Source organism: Primulina tabacum, chromosome 1 (assembly GCF_025594145.1).
Source record: "Primulina tabacum isolate GXHZ01 chromosome 1, ASM2559414v2, whole genome shotgun sequence".
In the NCBI taxonomy this organism is placed as follows: domain Eukaryota; kingdom Viridiplantae; phylum Streptophyta; class Magnoliopsida; order Lamiales; family Gesneriaceae; genus Primulina; species Primulina tabacum.
This window is the reverse complement of record NC_134550.1, coordinates 55,667,642-55,690,692: the sequence shown is the minus strand read 5'-3', so window position 1 is coordinate 55,690,692 and position 23,051 is coordinate 55,667,642. Positions and strand designations below refer to the sequence as shown.

At 34.4% G+C, this 23,051-nt stretch overlaps 4 protein-coding genes across 10 annotated transcripts; 2 read left to right on the top strand and 2 right to left on the bottom strand.

Annotated features, from left to right (window-relative positions):
• Positions 1-7,474: 7,474 nt before the first annotated feature.
• Positions 7,475-8,534, top strand: LOC142520026 (uncharacterized). 3 transcript variants are annotated; one of them, XM_075622983.1, is made up of 2 exons: positions 7,475-7,571; positions 7,714-8,534. In XM_075622983.1, the coding sequence occupies exon 2, from the start codon at positions 7,755-7,757 to the stop codon at positions 8,376-8,378; it is 624 nt and encodes a 207-aa protein (XP_075479098.1). In that variant the 5' UTR covers positions 7,475-7,571; positions 7,714-7,754; the 3' UTR covers positions 8,379-8,534. The 3 variants fall into 3 exon arrangements, with proteins under 3 accessions (XP_075479098.1, XP_075479106.1, XP_075479092.1); XM_075622991.1 differs by having other exon boundaries at positions 7,490-7,571; positions 7,726-8,534; XM_075622977.1 differs by having other exon boundaries at positions 7,490-7,571; positions 7,711-8,534.
• Positions 8,535-10,933: 2,399 nt separating this feature from the next.
• Positions 10,934-12,942, top strand: LOC142551751 (homeobox-leucine zipper protein HAT4-like). Its single transcript, XM_075661139.1, has 4 exons — positions 10,934-11,457; positions 11,618-11,907; positions 12,062-12,141; positions 12,237-12,942. Exons 1-4 carry the CDS (start codon positions 11,130-11,132, stop codon positions 12,535-12,537), a joined length of 999 nt encoding a protein of 332 aa, XP_075517254.1. The 5' UTR covers positions 10,934-11,129; the 3' UTR covers positions 12,538-12,942.
• A 775-nt stretch (positions 12,943-13,717) lies between these two features.
• On the bottom strand, positions 13,718-20,257 carry LOC142551735 (uncharacterized). Of its 2 annotated transcripts, XM_075661128.1 has the most exons (8): positions 19,885-20,025; positions 19,488-19,596; positions 17,813-18,332; positions 17,120-17,273; positions 15,661-15,705; positions 15,281-15,446; positions 14,748-15,118; positions 13,718-14,464 (listed from the first exon to the last, which is right to left on the bottom strand). In XM_075661128.1, the coding sequence occupies exons 2-8, from the start codon at positions 19,527-19,529 to the stop codon at positions 14,143-14,145; spliced, it is 1,620 nt and encodes a 539-aa protein (XP_075517243.1). In that variant the 5' UTR covers positions 19,530-19,596; positions 19,885-20,025; the 3' UTR covers positions 13,718-14,142. The 2 variants fall into 2 exon arrangements, with proteins under 2 accessions (XP_075517243.1, XP_075517236.1); XM_075661121.1 differs by lacking the exon at positions 19,488-19,596 and having other exon boundaries at positions 13,720-14,464; positions 19,885-20,257.
• A 748-nt stretch (positions 20,258-21,005) lies between these two features.
• Positions 21,006-22,892, bottom strand: LOC142519989 (protein MHF1 homolog). Of its 4 annotated transcripts, none has more exons than XM_075622962.1 (4): positions 22,698-22,892; positions 22,472-22,543; positions 21,667-21,747; positions 21,006-21,413 (listed from the first exon to the last, which is right to left on the bottom strand). In XM_075622962.1, exons 1-4 carry the CDS (start codon positions 22,801-22,803, stop codon positions 21,313-21,315), a joined length of 360 nt encoding a protein of 119 aa, XP_075479077.1. In that variant the 5' UTR covers positions 22,804-22,892; the 3' UTR covers positions 21,006-21,312. The 4 variants fall into 4 exon arrangements, with proteins under 4 accessions (XP_075479077.1, XP_075479078.1, XP_075479084.1 ...); XM_075622963.1 differs by having other exon boundaries at positions 21,006-21,392; XM_075622969.1 differs by having other exon boundaries at positions 21,006-21,379.
• Positions 22,893-23,051: the final 159 nt, after the last annotated feature.

Sequence of the window (23,051 nt, the reverse complement as noted above, 5' to 3'; positions counted from 1 at the left end):
AATCCCAGATTGAATTACGACGTATCATGTATCACGAATGCTACATGGATAAAAAATCTGCAACTGATCTATGAACTAACTCATTAAGACGTTGAGCTGATTGGATAGGAACTTTCCTTATCTCCATTCCCAGAGATTCGATCTTGGCACGCAACTCGCCTTCTTCTTGATTGGTTAATGATTCTACCTAGAAAATATTAAGGTGGATAGGAAAAATTGGCCAAATTAAAATTTAGCATACATATATTAGAGAAAAGAACACGTGAGATGCGAAAAATAGATTCCAAGGGAAAGAGAGTGACTGATTTGGATTGTCGGAAACTACTGAAGCTCACTTAAGTTAAACTGGAGATCGATGAGAGTTTTTAATTACAAACAGAGCACAATACATAAGATTGATAAGCATAATGGACCTATTCTATAAGTAAAGAAGTTCCTTGAAAAGTTCAAGCAGCCATAAAACTCATTTCAACTTCATTTTGCAAATCAAATCCATAAACTAAGTTTGCATCATGTGTCATGCATGGAAGACAACTAAGACTTTCATCGTTCAAATTTTCTGTAACATGTGACGCAAGGATATCAAATACATTGACCTGCAAATATGTCTCATATCTTAAAGGGATATGGCACCATCAGACATACGTGGAAGCTCATGCTCTACTCTTTTACGCCAATTTGGAAACCAGTAATCACAACATAACACCCAATTAAATCAGTCTTGCAAAGCAATTCGGTCGTATGGGATGTCTTGTTTTAAGCTCCCTGTGTTTCTTTGTCAGAGAATAGAGCAGATTTTTGCCTAATTCTGGTGGAATGATACTGCTGGGAAAAAAGATATGCATTGGGCCAGATGGGATAAACTTTGTAAGTCTAAATCAGCGGGAGGCCTTGGCTTTCAAAATCTCATTGTTTTCGACAAAATCTTAAACCGGTGTGGCAATTCACTTATTGTGGCGCCCCAAACCTCGCCACGTAATCATGCAACATGTGACGTCATATGCATAAAAAAATTTTCTTTTCGACGACGAATGCATATACGACAAAATAGTGCAATCACCCCACTATCTACGTCAGTGTAGCAGAAACAGTATAATAAATGCACACATACAACTCAAATAAGAAAAATAAGCTATACTGTCTTTATCTACTATCAACTACAAGACTGTTTGACTACACACACCTAGTCCTTCACCACTATCCTGTCTCACGCATAGTCCTGTAATCTGCCCAACAGAAACAGCCCTCAAAGGGTGAGCATATACAACAATCATCATCGTAATACATAACAGTTATATTAACAACATAAAATATAACTGAAATCATAATAGAAATACCCCCTTTGCCGTTTCTGGACAATCAGCCAACAACAACCTCAACAACATCACAATGCAACAACATCGACGATACGTCGCACCCCAACACCGGCGACAGCAATATCGTCGAACGAACAACAACATCGACGATACGTCGCACCCCAACACCGGCGACAGCAATATCGTCGAACGAATAACAACATCAACGATACGTCGCACCCCAACACCGGCGACAGCAATATCGTTGAACGAACAACATCAACGTGACAACATCAACGAGACGTCTCCCAACAACGATAACCAACAACATCGACAATAATAAACAACAAATATAATACCAAATCACCCAAATCCAGTGATTTATCGTCGTTCAACACAATAGTATTCATCAATACTAAACAATAACAACATATGCTCGTACGTCAACATGTACCTGATAATCGAGTATATATACAATCTGGCTATTTCTTTGATCCTGAGGCTTGTGATGTATCTAAATAATTCAACAATAATTATGATATCATTGTCACCGTATCAACACAGTTATAGCAGCCTCAATATATAACATCAAATAGCCCAACAACAATTAATTCAACAAAATATAAAACTCGATTATAAATTCGTATTGTTCAACAATTTAATAATCTGGTGTATTTAATTCACAATACTACCATCAAATACACTCTAATTAATTAACTTCAAATAATAGGCTATTTTACAACATCCGTCAAATTACGAAAACTTTATATCAACGTGTAGCCTATACTTCGTAGACTCCGAATATATAATCAGAATTAATAACAACTGACAACAACTCTCCAATCTCAGTCCAACGATTAAAAATCCCTAATTAAAACAAATTAGGAATAATTCAAAATAACACCACTATAATCTTTTCTACTTCGTTAAAATCATACACTATTCAACAATCTTCAATTTCAGTATGATTTAACAATTCCAGAAATCGACGAATTTCAAACATCACCAAAACTATAAAATTTATACCTCAAATCGAAGACCCCGTGTCAACGATTCCAGAACTGAAGTCGGTTCGTCGATTGGATAAACCGATAAGTCGCAAGATCGAAAAGAAAAATCAAAAACCTTATAACCTCTTCTCTGACCTTTCTCGATATGTGCAGGTGAAATGAGATTCATTTCATTTGAATCCACCGCCTCATCTTTTATTTTTATTATTTTGTTTTTATTTTTTTAATATTATATTATATTATATTATATTAATAAAATAATATAATATAATATAATATTATATTATATTATTATATTATATTATATTAATAAAATAATATAATATAATATAATATTTAATATTTAACATTTTAACACCGATATATCTCTTCGGACCAGTAAAACGACCAAATTTTTCAAAACTCAAAACATGGAACTTCTACATCTTTGAGTTTTCTACGTTATATCCAAATTTCAAATCATTTGGACTTCATATGACCAAATTATGTCATGTTCAACTCTTTAAAAAAATCATTAATTATTTAGTAATCTCATATTACTAAATCAACAAATTGTGATATTTACTTCAGGCATTACGTTTATGGCCTAGGGTACTTACAGGAAGATACTTTCGGCATGCGGAGGTAGGATACAATCCTTCTTATATTTGGAGATATTTGATTTGGGGAGAGATTTATTGAAGAAAGGATTGTGTTGGATAGTGGGGAATGGGCAAACCATTAAAGCTTTCCGAGACCCTTGGATTCCAGGGACATCGATGTTCAAAAGCTGCCTACAATTGTATTCAGGACAGGAGACTTCAGTGGCTAGGTTCATTAAGGATACGGGGGAGTGGAATGAGCAGGAACTAAGGCTAAATTTTCCATGCATGGAGTGGAAGGAATCCTTGATATCCCTTGGACTCGAAGGGGAAGTATTGATCTAGATTTTAGGTTGGAAGCAAGGATGGTAACTATTCTGTCAAGGCAGGGTATTAGGATGTTGCACATTTTGAACTTGAATTTTTCTTGAGCGCTGTTGTTGAGATGAGACAAGACATGGGGGTTGCTGAAGTGTCGCTTGTTTTGTTGCTCCATTTTTGTTAATTAATTGAAGGATCTCTTCAATCTTGATTAACATATATATTGTTATATATATGAATTTTGGAATTTGGATGGTGACAATATGATTTCATTGACTTTGAATTTTGCATGGGATGAAGAAAGTTTGGTTAAATATGGAAATTTCCCATTAAAATACAGTAAATTTGACCCATTATTTAGAAGTTTGATTTATTGAATGCCCGTATGGCGGGGTAGTTCAGAACACGATTTGTGGAGGAAGAACTCGCAATCGCGTTCGGAGCAAGTGTAGACCGGATCGGCTGGAATCAGGGCTTGCTCACAGCCTGAGCAGACAACATCAGCTTCATATTCATCGTTTTTATGGAGTGCAGGAACAGAGAGTTTGAGGGGATGAGGGTGGCTGAAGTTGTGAGGCCCGGGGCCGAAGAGGGCGGGGGGTGATCGCCGGTGCCATCAGTTGTACGGACAATGAGCGGCTCCTGGCAGGCTTCTAGGTGAAGGGAACATGAATGAACCGAACCCACACGGGAATGAGAGGGATTCCGAGACTGTTCAATGTAATGGACTGTACAGTTGAAGAGGGCTTAAAAGATTTGATTTGTACTACTCATATCATGAAGGTGCATCTTCTTTTCGGTAGCTCATCACATAAGAACTCCAAAGTTAAGCGTGCTTGACTTGGGGCAATTTTGGGATGGGTGACCTCCTGGGAAGTTTCCCAGGGTGCGTGTGAGTGAGGATATAAGCACGTTGGAAAGACTCGTCGTGGTACAGTGAGGACAGTCGTCGAATCTGGGGCGTTACAGAAGTGCTTCTTCATTTGTTGCCGGTGGCTGTGAGTGCACGCAGATCTGAAGATTCCCATGCATATATAAATAGATCATATTATACATTGTTATAAAAGTCAATTTTGTACTCCTTTGGAATCGAGAAAATAATTCGAATAAGTTATGCAAAAAATAAAATTATTTTTCGATTATCAATTAAGGTGAATGAAAAATTAAATGAGTTTGAATTTCATCGAATTAAAAGAATGAATCAAAATCTTATTATGTATATATATTATAATAAAAAAAGAGGTTGAAGAGGTGCAATGGCCAAGTCAATGAATTAAGTGGAACATTATATCTTTTCATGAAGATGTATGAATCTTGGTTCAAGGTTTTTCATCCTGTATAAATAAAACTTCATTCATTCGCATTCAACACGCCAATTTCTATTATTCTCTTTTCTCTTTAAGTTTAATTTTATATGCGAATTTTTAAGTATTAGTGCTTAAAGTTCAAATTTTCAAAATATAAAATTTTGAGTTTGGATTTTATAATCTTATACGCTTAAATTCGAACTTTTGAATTAAATTCAGGAGTTGTCATCTAGTTTTGAGTTTATAAACATTTGCGCATAAATCCAAATTTTGCTAGATTTTTAAGTTTAATGCATGCTTAGAATTCGAAATTGTAAAATTTGCATAATATCTTGGTAGCGTTCTAAACATTTTCTAGTTCGTGTGACTTTAAAATTTATATTTATGTATTTTGGGAAACGAATTGCCAACAACCGCGAGCACCATGATGGAGCAATATCGTTTTAAGAAAAATAGTTAAACTTTTACATCGACTATTTTTCGTAGACATTTGTTTAATCTATTTTTATCCCGAGATTTTCCAACAAAAAATAAAAGTATACCTAGGAACATATATAAGATTGGATTAGACACAATAATTATTTGTTTTGTTCAGAAGACTTTGATGCATGATAATTATTACTTTGAAATATAATATTCCAAAGTCAACTTGTAAGCTTGGAAAAATTTTAGGTAACATGCAGGAGCATCGTGCAAATTTTCAAAAGACAAATTATACATACAGCATATATTGTTGCATTATATATTAATTCGTAGCCGCCGAAGCTGCATAAAGTATGGAAAAAATGTAATAATGAATTAAGGGGCCGCTTAGTATGTAGGACGAGATTATTACTGTAAAAATTATATATACGAGTGATACGTAATTTTTATGTAAGAATTTTTAGTGTTTGAGACAAGACGATGATTTTTGTTTTTGGTTGGTTTATTGTGTTTACTAGGATAAGAATGCGAACAAGTTATTTTATGCCCATAATACCATGCTCTTCTTTCTGCAACTCCCTTGTCTCGAAATCTCTCATGGATTTACAGAAAGAATCACCCACCACAGGCAAGAATCCAACGACGACAGCCATAAGCCTGATCCCGATCAATATTCATTCCCGGATACTACCGACCCAAAGTTTGAAATCTAGTCATTTTCATACTTGATGTTGACAAAAAGCCGACATTCAAGTTTATGAAAAATGATTAAAATTATATAATAAAAAAAATCAAAAGATACATCGAAATTTCACTTCACATTTGCATAATGTAACATATTGCCTCCTTGGTTAGCGTGGAAAGACTTGCAATTTGGAGTTGATATATTAATAAACTAAATCAACATGTTTTTTTAAATATTGAAATTTTTTGTCCTTTTTCTTGGACAAAGTCTGTGAATTTCTTGGCATATGACTAAGCAAAACTAAGTCGAAGGCCTCGTTGAGAATTATCCACAAAGAATTCGTATAATTTTTCAGACATTTCATCTGTCACGACTCATTGTTGAGACAGTCTCACGGGTCGTACTTTGTGAAACGGATCTCTTATTTGGATCATCCATTAAAAAAATATTATTTTTATGCTAAGATTATTACTTTTTTATTGTGAATATCGGTAGGATTGACCCCTCTCACAAATAAAGATTCGGAAAACCGTCTCACAAAAGACAAATTCAGATGAAATAAGTAATAATAATTTCGTTTCCGCCTTCCATGAGATTTTCATTAATTGCTTCCATATTATATTTGCATAGTACTAACATTTTCGAGTTATTAATTTATATTTATATAAATATTGTTATTAGCTACACAATATATCAATATTTTGAACTTGGTTTATTTGAAAATTAAAAAATATGTACTACATACACACGTAATATGTTGAGAAACATTATTTTAAAAAATAATTCATTGTTTGACATTTATCTCACTTATCAATTTATCAAATATAAAAATTAAAATAAATAAAAAAAACTAAGCCTTAAATTCATTAAATACAAGAGAAATGGGTGCGACAAAACCATTAGGTTGTTTTTGAATTTGAAGATTTATATTTGATATAGTATTTGAAAGAATGATTAAAAATGAATTTATATTGACATAAATTTGAAAAAAACAAAATAACTCAAAAAATAACTTGAGGATTTAAAATTCATTGTCATGTAAATTTACTCAAACAAACCAATTGATTTATCATTATGTGATGAAAATCCTTAGCTTCAAAGATTTCATTTGAAACCTCGTGTTGCATTTGAATTAAAGGATTTTAATGGATTTGATTCTAAATCTGTTGTATCTATATCGTCACGATTCGACGATTGTCTTCATTGTACTTAACATGAGTCTTTTCACATCGTGCTTGTAATTATGTTTTCATTCACATTCAACTTGCGAAAATTTTCAGGTTTCACTCATCTTGAATCCAAACATAACATTAAGTTACATTTGGTCAGAAATTTGATGATAAATGTGAAATGACATATATTTGGAAAATATTTTAAATTTTTCATAATTATCATTACATCTAAATAGATTAAAAAGATGTACATTTCAAATCCACCAAACATATCTCAATCAACAATCAAATATATTTAATATCTATATATTTGAAATAATTTTTATTAGACAAAAATTTGTGTGAGACGATCTTACAGTCGTATTTTGTGAGACAGATCTCTTATTTGGGTCATCCATGAAAAAAATATTACTTTTTATGCTAAGAGTGTTACTTTTTATTGTAAATATCGATAAGATTTACTCGTCTCACAGATAAAGATTCGTGAAACCGTCTCACAGGAGATTTATTTTTTTTATTATATCATATAAGAAAATATACACTTCCTCGAATCAAGTGGACCCACCTCTTTTTGTTGTGGGATCCAAATCGAACGGATGAGGCGATTTCTTGATACTACTTTTTTAGGAAACTCAAATAGTATAAATGCAATTTGGATTTTAATTATTAAAAAAAAAAAAAACAGTATTAGCTACCTTACCGCCTCCCTCACAATTTCTCTTGAAAAGAAATTTTATCGAAACTCTACATTTCAGTCACCAAACGGGCAAGAAAATTGTATGTGGTTCTGTTCTTTTACATGATCGTTTTGATTTTCTTTTTTTGATTTCTGGGCTTATAAACCCTGATCTTGTTGATTTAATTAATGTTCAATTTCGATTATTGGTTGTTGGGTTATTTCTTTTGCCAATTAAAGTAGGATTCTTGGTAGGAAACTCAAGGATTTACTGGGACGAAGTCATGGATCTTGATCTGAACCAACAGTCGCCGAAATCACCATTGCGTTTGGGGTCGTCGTTAAATGAACCGGAGACTTGTAATAGCGGAATAGGCGATAGAATTCGTTTTCTGCAGGCTGTGACCGGTCGTGCCATTCAACGGCGTCGGCATGACCAGCAACCAAGAGATCATGACATGGCTGAGAGTGGGAAATGTTGGAAAAGTGAGAGTTCCCATTTGGTGGCCAAGGCGTTGGAGATGAATGACGGGGCTTACAACGTTTGTGTGCCTGATGAGGAAGTATGTTTCTATGCTTGCAATATATGTTCAGAGACGGCGAGGAGTCCTGTGGTGACTTGCTGCGGACACCTTTTTTGCTGGGCTTGCTTTTATCATATGAATTACGTGGATTCGACGTCTAAGGAGTGCCCGGTCTGCGAGGGAGAGGTGTCGGACGGGTCGGTGATTCCCGTATACGGGAATGGGGATGTTGCGTGCGAGTTGGAATCCAGTGTGAAGACACCGCCGAGACCCAAAGCCAGGAGAGTGGAGAGTGTTAGGCAGCAGCGGCGTGGTTTGGAGGACGTTCCTGTTGCGGATGCGCTCAGGCGGATTAGGATTGGTATTGGTGCAATGGTGGAGTGAGTCAAGGCCATCAGGCTCTCTCTATATCTTCTTTGCTTCCATTTTCATGTAATGAATGTTGTTATAGAATTAGAAAATTGTTAAGAGACAGATTAAGTGGAGGATCCTACTCTTGTTTGTACTCTTCCGTTCTATACTCATACTATTGTCAGTAAAAGTTTTCACGCATCTTTAATTTTTGAGCAGGTCTCTTGTGATAAGGTCTCACGAATTTTTATCTGTGAGACGAGTCAACTTTACTGATATTAACAATAAAAAGTAATATTGTTAGCATAAAAAGTAATATTTTTCATGGATGATCCAAATAAGATATCCGTCTCACAAAATACGGCCCGTGAGACAGTCTCACACAAATTTTTGCCCTGCTTTTTTTACACGAGATTTCGTTCGTTGACAATTTTTAAAATTTTTATGACACTGTATTAGATTCATCTGATGTAAAAAAGTACAACATTAGGTATTGAGTTTTCAGCCAAAACAGATGACCCAAATTCAAAAGTTATGGATTGTTTAAATAAGGGCATAGCTGTGAAATTTATTAATCTATCCTCTGCTCATTTTTTTCAAAGATATTTATTTATCGAGTACATATATTGAGTCGTATAATTTGGTGCACTCGTCCGATGTAATTTGGGTTTTCTTGAAAAAATATGTTTTGGGTTGATGTGAAATGTCATCCCAAGAAAATAGTGACCGACTACAATTGGATCATATGAAGCAGACCTTCACCTGAATTCAACCCAACATATAACGTTTAATGTTTTCAACTATCAAACCCAAACAATGTCAGCCCAAATTATTATTATTATAGCAAAATACTAAAAAAAACCTCAAAGTTTTCGAATGGATCGATTTATTCTGAGTTCTGACCATCTCTGCCATGTTTTGGCCACGGGCCGTGGATTGTGTGACGTCAAAAATAAATTAAAGCACAATATCACTGCTACAATTGTTGCATATACAAGAGGACAGCACTTTCAGTTATACCAATTTTCATATATAAGATGATAATGTATAACCCTTTTTATTTTTAAAAAATGAGATTTTATAAGTAATTTTTTAACAAAGTGGAACATGTTTTTGGCCAAACAAGGACTTATAATTACTAGATGTTTAAAATATGATTTTGTCGACTATTTATTGTTACATCTCTCTGAAACATTACATTCTGAATTTCCAAGTTAAATAAATGAACTATTTAAAACAATAATATGGAAAAGTAGAAAAAAAGGAAAATGAAAACAAGGGGAAATTAAATTATTTGAAATTGAGGACCAAACCAAGAAATTATGTTTTAATTTCGGGAGTCAATTAATTGAAAATATTAAAAACATCCCTAAATCTAGTATTTTTATGAGTAAGTCTCTTGTGAGACGGTCTCATGAATCTTAATCTGTGAGATGGGTCAACCCTACCGATATTCACAATAAATAATAATAATCTTAGCATAAAAAGTAATATTTTTTCATGCATGACCCAAATGAGATATTCGTCTCACAAAATACGACCCGTGAGATCGTCTCACACAAGTTTTTATCTATCTTTAGAACGCATGAAAATCACGGTGGGCTAGACAATGATTTGGGTTTCTTATTACAATATCATTAAATCATGTACGTCTCTCATATTTTTATGAAGTTGACATATATGTTGATGATCAAATGACTAACATTTGACCATATCATAGAAAGAAAAATACTCCAATTACAACATAGAATAATCCGATTTGGGGTAAGCTTGAGCTAGCTCCTCTTTATTGCAATGAATGTTTGTGTTTGAGCTTAGGTATATTTTAAATATTTTTTAGATGTATTTGTATCACTAATTATAACTTAGTATTAATTAAGGAAGAAACCTTAATACTTAACTAAATTTTGGTGAAACCCTTTTTTCAATCCGAAAATTACTCCTAACACATTTGATCTTATATATATATACAATTTGGTTTAGCAGCAAAGTTCTCAATTTTTTTTTCGAAATCTTTAATTTAACATAGAAAAATAATAATTAGGTTTGAATGAGAAATGGGCAAGGGTCCCCCAAAATCTTGTAATTGGAACCACATAAAAATTGGAGACTTTCACGTGTGCTCTTTCGGTCAAACGACCTCATTATACTAATAATCACCATTATTATTCTTAATGCTCCATTTTTCACACACCAAAACCTTATAAAGGAGCAAAAGTAAATGACATTTCATCGTCACTCACAAAAACTCATTAATATATTATCAACTAATTATATAATAATATTAATAATAATAATAAAAATAAAAAGAAAATATAGACATATTTATACTTCTATATTATTAAGTGTGAGAACATGATAATAACTAACTAAGGAGGACACCAAATTTGTTTTCCAGTTTTACCCTTATATGATACTAATATTACACTTTTGTTTTTTGTTTTTTTTTTTAAATTTCAACACACACTTTTATTTCCATGATTTGTCAAATTTCACTTTAGTTCATCGATAATGATAAAAAAATTATACACACTGCAATGCGTGTGCACAATAACTAATATAAAGAATTAATTTGGAAAGGGAACAAGTCTGTGCATGTTTGGTCTACTCCTGCTCCTTGTTCTCTATTTCTTTGTTTGCCATTAAATAATTTCATGGAAGGATAACTTCTGTATAAAGACTCTTTCCACTCATTCAATCCAAAAACCTTTTCTTCTTCTTGTTCTTCATCTCTTTAACCCAGCTCTCTCTAATTCATTTCTCCATTGATTTGTGTTATGAGCTATGGAATTAGGCTTACGCTTAGGAGATGCATCGGAACCCATGAGGTTCTTGCAAGAAAACAGCACTCAAGAGGTGCAGAGAGCATTTACCAAAATCAAGAGATCAACTGGTGGATTAAACTTGGGCATCGATTTGAGACTCAATCAAGAAATGGAGAGAAGTCGAGGAATTGATGAAGAAAATGGTGAAAATGAAGATGATCATTTATCAGAAGGAGTTGGCAGTGATCAAGGGGAGGCATCGCTTCAGCTTAATCTTCTCCTTTTTTCTCCTGTTCCTCGCGAGATTTCGACACATGTTGAATCCTTACCTTGGTCATCCGATAATGGTATTTTAATAATTCATCTGATGGCTGAAATTTGATACTGGTATTAGTGGTTTTTATGTGATTACTGTGTATTTTATGCGTTAATCTCTGAAGTTCCGGTGATTCGTGATGAACAATATTAATTTCGTTTAGAATAAATATTCTTTGTGGGTTTTTCCAGGGAGCTCCGAAAATGATTCTTCGAGGGATAAAAAGCCACCGGCAACGAGGCGGTTGGACGTGAACAGACTACCGGCGGCCGCAGAAGAAGTCTCGACGGCGAACAGCGAAGGGTTACTGTTCCAGATGGATTTTGGTAACAAGAGAGATTTTGAAGCCACGGGAAACGAGAGAGAATCGTTTAGAGCAAGTGATGACGATGATGGCAACACAAGAAAAAAACTCAGGCTTTCCAAACAACAGTCTGTTTTTCTCGAACAAAGCTTTAAAGAACACCCTACTCTCAATCCTGTGAGTCAATATACACACACACAAGCATTATACATACATGCTAAAAAATAAAAATAAAAAATATTATATTTTTCTTCGAAAATAACTCATCTTATTCTCTTTCTAATCTATGCATATAAATAAGTGCTTCCAATTTTTATTTTTTGTGTTGCAGAAGCAAAAGCTTGCTCTAGCAAATCAGCTTAATCTGAGGCCTCGACAGGTAGAAGTATGGTTTCAGAACAGAAGGGCGAGGTTTGTGAATCGATCCTCTTATCATTCATTCATTCATTGTATATATTTCATGTCACGTAACACGCACTAATGAACACGTTTGGCACAATATGCAGGACCAAGTTGAAGCAAAACGAGGTGGATTGCGAGTACTTGAAGAGATGTTGCAAGACTCTGAGCGAAGAAAACGCAAGGCTCTACGAAGAGTTGCAAGATTTGAGAGCTCTCAAGACTCCTAACTCCAACCCATTCTACTTCGCCACCACCCTCACCATATGCCCGTCTTGCGAACGCCAACAACTCGCCTCCGCACCCCAGAATGGCGGCAAGCTCACTAACATAGATTCCACCCCCACCACCCCAAACCCTACTCCATTTCCTTTGTCGACACCAAGATTTTACCCTTTGAGAAACTAATTAGTAGATTGGACTTTCATCAACATATATGTGTGTATATGCATGGGAAGGTTTTTAAGTTTGCGTTTTGGTTTTGGAATGAGGGATTGTGTGATGTTGATTTGTGGGATTCTTGAGCTTGGGCAAATTTTTTAGCCCATCTTTTGTGAACTTTGGGGGAGATTGATACCGATAGAGAAAACAGATTGGAAAAGGAGAAAAAGAAAAAGACCAAAAAGAAAATGAAATGCTTGGATTTGTATGGATCCTTCTTTCTCCCTTATTTTTATTGGAACGTATTTGACGTTAGATTTGATCAAACACTAATTGTAATATAGTGTTAACATTTTTGAGATACGATATAATTGTGGTTAGATATCGTATAAATATCTCGAAAACGTGTTTTACTTTTATTGAAATCAAAATGTTTACTTTGAATTCTATGTTTATGAAATGGGTTAGTCAAGAATTAATAAAGTTTTCTCTTAATTAACAGGTTTGTTGACAAGATCAATAGGGGATTAATCGGCAAGAAAGTGAGAATATCCATGCTACATCAATATTTATTTCCTCACTCACTCAAGTTTCATGTCACTTTAGAAAGTATAATTTTTGCTAAATCTCTACAAAAACTGATATAATGTCATAGAACTCTAACACTAAATTTCTGTGAGATAATCTTATGTATTTTTAATCATGAGACGATCGACTCGATCTATATCTGCCGTCGTTTTGACATGATTTAACAAAGAAAATAGAGTATATATATTTTCAAACAAACCAATCATTAGGAGAAGATAGGATGTAAGATTTTTTTTTTTTTTAAAAAAAAAGTGAGATAGGGAAGTATGAATGTATGATAGGTGGAAGTTTGTTGGGATGTCCCGTGCTTCAAGGCGGGTTGGGTAGTAATGAGTTTCGTGAGGCGTGGGGGATGCACTCTTTTTATAATTGGACAGAAGTGGTATTTTCATGATTGTGTCTGCTAAAGTTAGGCTTCCCTTTATCGTCATTGTCGATTATTATTGTCATTTAACCAATTAAATACATCCCCTCATTATTCATGTATGTGAACTTCCATTTTATTTTATTTTTTATATTTCATTGTGTTTTGTTTTAATGTAGAAATAAGTGACTCAATTTATCCTTCTATTTGTGTTTGGAAAATAATATAATTTTAATTGGTACATAGGTGTAAAAAAAACTACGCATTCTCCTTGCCCCAAGATAATGCGAGATTAACCGGGAGAAACAGTGAAATTCGAACAAAAAAATTAACCTTTGCATCTAGAGGTGAGAAAGCATAGTTAGTTGAGGGGCTTATTGGAATCCATAAATTTATATATTGGACAACACACGTGTCAGTTCTCTAATATTTTTATTTTTTTGAGAAACATCTAACATTTATAAATATAAGAAGTATCGTGTTTATTTAAAACTATTTTTTTTTTTTTGACTTTTTGAGTTTGCTAATCATGACCCTTTGAATCTTAGGTTTAATCGATTGATTTCATGATAATACTATCAGTTAAAAATCTGTATAAATTTATGCAACATAAAATTCGAAACAATTTCATGCCCACAAAGCTAGCATATGCCAGCATCAACGGGCAGGCAGGTTCAAGATTATTTGATCAGTGTGTGCAGTCCAATGTTCAAGTCGGAAGAAATTGAAATGAGGAGAGGGAGAGTGTTGTGCCATACAGCTTTAAGAACTCGTTTATGATGGGCTCTTAGTGACTCCAATGGTTTCTGAGCATTATGTCTGATGTCAAAGATGTGAATTAGGGGATCCCCTGAGCCAGAACTTATGCATACACCATCCGGAGACCACGCCTGACTGATGAGAGCCGACTGTGACTCACCACTCTCTTGGTTCCACCCGAGACTATGGATCTCCTGGGGCTTCGCTCTGAAATCAATTAGTTTAAGCTGCCGCCCTGGGGTCCTGCAAGCACAGACATTACATCCGGTTGAATTTGGTTGACTTCAGATGGTAACCAAAAAAAAAAAGTTGGCCTAGCTTCACAAGTTACTCATCGAATAAAAACTAGTTGAACTTGGCTGAATTTACTACCCAATCTTGACTCAACCATCGTTGTCAACAAATCTCAAGATATTTTGAATGAGTCGGCAGGCAGTTTTTCTGGAGTACAGTAATATATGCTTGGCAGAGAAAAAGAAAAGAAGATAATAGATGACCTATTAATAAGAACTTTGAGAAAACTTACCCTGTCTGAACCATAAAGAGGTTGAAGTCGCATGGATTAGTTAGAACACTCATGCATTTGCTTTCGGTCTGATACTTGTAAACAACAGTCCCAGATGTCGTATCAAATCCAATTATTCTTTTGTCTGCACCAGCAGACATTACAACATTCTTATCCCGCAATCCAGCAACCCCCATTACAGCACTGGTATGGATACTTCTGTGTAATGAATTAGGTTTCCATGAGCCTTCCTTATCACGTTCAGTCCAAAGAACTACATCATGATCGCTGCCACCAGTAACGAAGCATGTTTTGTCCCATGGCATGAAGTTTATGCTGTTTATTATGCCTTTAACGTGAGGCTTGTCTTCAAGAAAGCTTACCCGTGTTCTCTATGAAACCAAAACTGAAACTGAGGTTGACTTCACAGAGGTGGTAACTAAAAATAAAGTGCATAAAAAACAGACTCAATAGCCACTAAATTACAGCATGCACGTATACACTTTACAATAACAGCATTACAGGATAATAGCACCATGACTTGAGATCCTTACATCATTTCCTTCATTCAGTTCCAGAATTGATATCTGAGAATCCCCACCATCAGCAGTATAAACCGAAAAAAGTCTATTTGCCTGTGGATGCCAAGCTATATCTTCTGGCCATCTCCTTTGCTTGTTGGATTGACATTCAGAAATACTTAGAAGATCGACACCAGCACTGCACTTTTTATGTTAAGAGTTCAGTTCAAGTTATAAACCTACATCACTTGCCAAGTAATAACTGAAAAACATGTGCCGAACAACGCAAATCTGAAACGTATGTTAGTATCCAAGCTATGATTGAAACACGCATACTGAAAGCATTATAAAGGAACAAAAGTATGAGATCAAAGAGATCTGATGCGACTAAATTTGCTTCCAATAATACTTACCCTTTCCCCTGGATTTGCCACAGATTAACCACTCCATCCAACGCACTGCAAATCATTCAAACTTATCAAGTGGAAATACCATCAAGAGAGTTATGAGGCAGTTTAAGACCAAAAGGTTTTAGTCATATGTAATTGAAAATTTGCAATGCTAACAACAGATAAGATTTTTGAAAAATGCAAATGGCAAAACCGAATCAAATACTGTTGGCCAGTGCATGGTAGTCTGTAAAAAACTTATGTTTAAGAGGATAAGTAAAAAAAGTAAAAGAAAAACTATAATTTGATGTTGAATTCAAGACATGGCCAAATGTGTCGGGTGCAATTGCATTCTCTTTCTGATAATTTGTGACTGAAACATATTTTCAGACTTTCTTAATTCAATGCAACATTCAAAATTATACTATAGACGAAGAAAAATAATAAAATCAACAGAGCATGGCAATACTGACAAGGAAAATTGAGCATACAATCTCTGATTAACATGTAAAACATAGACATGTCTGAAACATACATTCTCAAAGAAAAAGATGACAAACTAAACATGCCATAAAGCGTATAGCTTTGTTGAGATATCATGCATGTCACCACCATGTCCACCAATCCAACTTATCCAGTTGCCAAAAGTGAAGAACAAAATTACACAGGATATTTTAAACTTATATTAGGTCTGCCAAAAGAGCAAGAATTTTGGATCTAAATCATTTGATAGTATTGTGAAAACATAAATTGACGGTTGAACAAGAAAGCCACAAAAAATCCCTGAGAAAAATGAGGAGAGCCCTTTCAACATGATGCAGAGATCACCAACTGGTTGTGCTCATTTTTGTGCTACAGTGCAATCATAATGTTAATATTTGATATGAAAGAAGCATTAGAAGTACGTGACAGATGGGCAACTTTACCATGCTGCCAATAGAAAACTATTAAAAGAAGATAGGTACAATATACAACATTAAGCTTCAAGATTTCATCCTGGTAAATAATAATCTTTCAAAATAATATAGTTTTTATCCTTAACTTTGTCGTGAACTTAACCCATACATTAGTAAAAGTAACACTCTCAACTTTGTTTGAACACGATTTATACATTTAGCAAACATCACTAATTCTGAAGTGGGAGAACTGTTGATTATTGAACTTTCCAACAAGATGAATTGTAACAAAAAGCGAAGTTTCCTTATGGCTCAAACCTTTCAAATGTGCTGAGAGAGTTATTAATATGCATTCCAGGTAATGTGTAGATTATTGAACCAGTGGCATGCAAATCTACTGATATTATGCATAATAACAAAAATAAAACTAAAAAAATTAAATTTCCGCCTTGATCTTTTTCTTTTCTTTCGCACAGAGCAACCAACATCACAACATCCTAGGTTGTATCATGAATTCAAGAGGGCCACAATCTCCATCAATTCTAATTTTTGTTATTCCTGTGAGAAATCGGGAATGATCAAATCACCTGGTCACAAACAAATTATCACTAGTCGGACAAAGCTCAAGGCTTCTCAGCCTTCTTTTGTGTTGACTAGATATAAGAACAGCCTCGCAATGGAATCTTTGTGATGAAGCCATGCTTCCTATCAACGGAACCAAGTCTTTATCTTCTTTCTTCTCTGTATTCACAAAGATATGATTGTGGATAATATTATTTAGTAGCCATAATATCATGCAAAAATGTGAAACTTTAAAAGACTACCAGATTACACTCCTCAATTACGATTATCACCGAACAAGGATGCAAGTCCAATAATTTAAATAAAACCCACAAATCCAGCTCAAATGTTACATCTGAATGGGCAGAAAACTTAAATATGAGTTCAAATAATGAAGATTATGATAATTTCACATTGTGGCACGAGAGTATCCTACGTGCATGAGCATTTTTTTCACCCTCAATTCTCATTAATACTAAAGATTGTTTTGCCGCAGCCGCAGCCGCTATTTGTCCTTCTGAAATATGTAAGGTTCACATAAATTATGTGTGTCCATGTCTTGATTTATTCTTTATTTTTTGTTTGTTTTTCCTCACAAGGGCAGCCTTCTGCATATGTCTCGCATATGTTACGGTAAAATAAGTGCTTTTGGTAATGCATGGAATGAAATAGAGTATAACCTGAATGATGCCTAATATGTAAAGTTACATAGCAATTACCATGCTTCTTTTTCGTTCCTTTAGGTTGAGATTCCATATTTTCTTGCTCCGAAAATGTTTTACGAGCTTTGCCTCCATTTTGCCATCCATTGCTATTGATTTGAGTGGCTATTGACGCAGGAAGAAATGCACCAGAATTGCCAATAACTTCATTTCCAGATTCATTCATGGTCATTGAATGTGACGTGCTTGGATTCACAGAAGGAATCACAAGCTGTGGTTTAGAGTGATATTTTTCTCGAGAAGAATCTCTATGTTCACGTACAACACTAGCTGATCTTCCTTCAATTCCATGATCATCTCTTGATAACTTAATCAAATCCACACCAAACAGCTGTGGTTTGTACTGAAACTGGTTTTGAGTAGAATCACCACTCGCGTCGGCAGGATTCGCTGAACTTTCCAAATTTACCTTTCTTATACAGTTTCTTAAAGTTTCTGAAGCCATTGGAGTTTCCTGGCCACGATGACGAGACAATTCAGTTTGTGTATCCATCAACCTTGTTAATGCTTCATCAAGCTGCAACCAAACATAAAGTCATAAATCCATGGTTTCTCATTGATGAAAATGGTACTGACCACGTGAGTGCAGAAACCATGAAGCCTACCTCCTACCTCATCTCACCATAGCAATTATTATTTTGTCAAGTGAATGTATTATTATTTTGAGAAGATTTACTTTTAGGAAAAGTATCAAGAGGGCAGAGGCATAACTTGGAACTCAACAATCAAAACAAAAATAATCTTGCATCATGCTACATATTATAATGATTGTAACCAACTTCATGCACATGCTCCAAGTAAAGTTACTCTACAAAAATTCAAGGTGTTAAAGCACAGCACCAATCAGGGTAATAATTACGGATGGCCACCAATAGCCCCGCGATAGAGTTGTTGATTTTTCATAGGTTTACTGTTTGATTCAAACTTCTTTGACTTATTTGCACGAATGCAAATTCTTTTTCCAAAAAAGAGGGTAATGATTGGGAATGTTTGAGCTCCTTGCTTACTCGTGTGGCATGATCGAAACTTTAGGCTCCATAGGTGAACTATGTAAGAGAAATTAGTGCAGATGCATGTGACTATCTTCAAAGGAGAATAAAATAAGAAACCGCTAATGTTTCAAAACAGCCAAAAATAAGGTCCCTGCATCTGGTCTTTGCCATCAGATGCTTGCAACATATGAGGATTATGGTGCATCACAGGATAGACTAATTACACTTTTCTAGTCTCTTTGTTCTGTACTACACCGACACTGTTATATACAAAGAATATCTCTTGCCTTCTCTGAATAACTAGAGCTTGAGCCTAACATTGGTACCAACTAAAGTCAAGAGAATAAGTAATGCAAAAAAAGGAGATAGAAAATTAGAAAAACCGAGAGAACTGATTTAAAAGTATTCCTCCGATCATTTAGACACCAATATACGAAAATAACATTTAAAAAAAGAAAGATATTCGTCTTCTCGAACTTCAGGGTAAAATCTCTTTATTGACCCTGAAAACATTACTTGACTAGTGAAGACCTGAGACTTTTCATGGACCATTTGATTTTACACGGATATAACATGGGACGCTAGAGCTAACAAGATGTACTCATAATACAATAATTGAATCCAGAAAAACAAGATCACAGCCCACACTTTCCTATAACATTTGGTCCACCAATCATTACCCTTAAAACGTCGGATACTTGATCGTCACGATGTTGCAGCATTCACTAGTCAAGGAACAAAAGAAACTCATTATTGAAATCGCTGCACCTGCATTGCACTTACCTATAACTTTATCAAGCATTACACAAGAGGGCATTAGTACTTTGGAGTTGCATGTAATCTGAATGATAAAATCACAATGTAAATCGTGTTCAACGAGTGGTGACATCCCATAAATAAATGTTTGTAAATACAGCAAAAAGAAGAAAGACACCCCCAGTTCACTTTACAGCGTACATTAATAAAACAACAAGAAAAACACCAAAAACAAGAACAAGTTCCTCCAAAAAACCTCGTATCCAACAAAAAAATAAAAAATCTTTCTCGAAAATGTTTACATTGAGAAGAAAAGAAAACCTGGAACTTGTAATAAGCAACGCGCTCACGAAGCTGCTCCACTTCTTTGGTACGGAGTTCAACAAGGACTTCTAGTGCTGCTTCTTGGTCTTTCCAACTCCGTTCCTCCGTTGTTCCATCTCCATATTCTTCTTCTTCGTCTTCTAATTTCAGAATTTCGATTTTGGGCTTCTTCGGAAACGGCAGCCCTCTCATTTTCTTCCTTCAAAAAAGATTCCTCGCGTTCTGCCGTGAATTTGGTGGACTGATACGCGACTAACTGGAGGAGGCGGCGGGAAGCACGATAAGTTTTTTCAGAAAGCCAGTTTTCGAACCCTCGCGGGCATAAAGACCCGACCCGAGCCCGCTACTTGGCGTCATAAAAAAAAAAAAAAAATTTAACAAAACAAACAAGTAAATATAAAAGATAATTTTTATATATTTGAACTCCACTTTTTATTTATCACACCATTTTACATATAAATTTTATACATAAGGTGGAGTGTCATGAAAAATTTTGAATGTAAATATATATAATTTTTTAAAATGATAAGGTTTGTTTCGTTAAAACTATTTCGTCTATATGAATTATCAATCAACATAAATTCATCTAAGTAATCAAATATATTTGAAATTTATAAATTTAAATCATTAGTTATTCAATAATAATTCGTTTTCTATAAAGTTAAGATAGATTATTAATTATGGTTCATTGGACATTTGAAAGTACGAGTACAAATTGAAACGAAGAAATTTGAAAACGCAATCCAAGAAACTGGCTTGATTTAGCTCAATTATGTTGATTCAAGTTGTTAGCTCGAGGATAGTTTCTTAACATGAAATTGATTGAATTTACAACCATATATACAAATAACTTCAATCACAAATGCTAAATAATAATGATAAAAACTTGTATGAGACGATCTCACATGTCATATTTTGTGAGACAGATCTCTTATTGAGTCATCCATGAAAAAATATTACTTTTTATGCTAAAAGTATTACTTTTTATTGTGAATATCGATAGGATTGACCCGTCTCACGGATAAAAATCCGTAAGACCATCTCACAAAAAACTTACTCAATAATACTTATAAAATAATCATTTTCTTTTAAGATTTTTATTTTTATTTTCATATTTGTGTATTTTAGCAATTAAAATATATTTTGAGTAAAGAAATTAAAATATTTGTTGAGTTATAGTTGACAAAATTTTCACTTTAGCATATTTTCTATGAGTTTATTATATTATACATTTAAAAACAGTTTTTAAAAATATATAACACCGGTTCACCAATTCACAAATTGCAATATCAATATCTAACTAGAATACATATGTCCAAGCTGTATACTATTCGAGAAAATGCTGGGACCAAGGACAATGCTCCTGTGTTTTTGAGCTAGGGATCAGCAATATGGAGAACTTCTGCAGCTGATTTGTCCTATTTTTTACGTGATCTTCCTTCTCTTCTTCTCAGATTGAGGCGTCTTTTGTTTCAAATCATAGCAAGAGGACCTTAGGGAGGCAGCTAGATGATCATTACGATGCGCTGAAACAAATGTAAGCAATTTCAAGAATTCTAACTATGAATATCATAACTGAGGGTGAGACATGAATAATATAATCGAACAGTTTGGTTAAATTCTAGCCATAGAAGTATACAAGGCTTCAGACCATGTAGTTATATGATTAAAATAATCGACAATCACAGCAAAGATATGGACACATAAAAAAATTTGTCAAATTAAAGTTGATTTTGAATTTTATTGCAAAACACTTCACAAAACTTATCAAAATCTTACCAGAAAGAATGACATCTTTCGTGCTCGCTGACTTGCGAGTGCCATGCTGAGAAAATAATTCAAGGTCTTTTGCCAACTGTTCTGCTTTTCAAGAAGCATCGTGTTAATTAACCCATTACTGAAATAAATTAGTGAAGCTGATGATCCTATTTGATCAACTTATGAAGTCAACATAGACTTGTGTCAACAGAGGGATTCTCAGAAGTAAAACGGAATTCATATGTATCAATCCTCATCATTCTTCTAATCCTTTGATAACTAAGTCAGGAAAAGTTTTAGCTTCTGAACCAAAATTTCCACTCATTTTATGGGAAAAAAATTTAAACTCTTGACATTAACATGCACGTAAATTCAGTGTTTTGATTACATAAAAACACAGAACTCTCCTTGCAAATCCTTCGTTGGTTTAAGCTACTTTTGACAAGTGATTGAACAATTGACCGAGTGTGACGAGTATCCTTCACAATAATCATCGAACCATCATAAAATAATTTCCAATAAATATTTTTCCCTGGAGTTTTAGTGATACTAATCTTGATACTGTCCTGTCACTCCAGGGAATTCTTCAAAACCCATAAAACAGAACATAAATCCAGATGTCAAGAATTATTCCAGTTAATCCTAACATTGAATAAAGCCTGCTGACACTTAAAAGAAAAAGATATACACTGCAGTACATAAAATTTTCAAAAATAAGTTATATCCGACTTTAGTTCATCTGGGAATGCATAGTCCATATCAATATCACGCAATGCAATAATGGAAATTCGAAAAAAAAAACATAGAGGTGTAGCGTAAGAGTTACGCGCATATTTGCAGGCTAAATCGGATATGCAGGACAAAATCGGTTGAGAAACTTCCATGCCATTTTTCATTGCTGCAAAATATATATAAAAAAAAGTCGGGAAAAAGAACGCTGTCATTGAAGCTAAGATTGATAAAGATTGTATAAGTCGTTACAGACTCTATCTGTGCATGAATATAGAGACAATGGAAGTGATTACAGTGATCGAAATTCGAAAAGTAGCAACCTTCGGCTTCGGCAATGGAGATGGTGCAGAGTCGGAATCGATCTCTCAGGAGCTGATTAACCGATTCATCTTCCTCCTCTTCTCTTTCCACATCGTTTGTAGCCATTATGTCGCGTTACTTTGTTTCAATTTAAGAACTGAAATCAAATCGTAGGGTTCTATTGTTCATTTGGGGGGAGATGCTGGAGCATAAATTGTGCGCGGGAAACGGAGAAAGATTCACGTGGATTGGAATTTGGACCACTAATTTTCTGTTAAAATTTTGAATTAATTAGGGTTAATTCCATTAATTGACCCCCTCAACAATTTTTTTTTATAAAAAAATTAGAGTAAGCTATTACAATTTAGATTAAA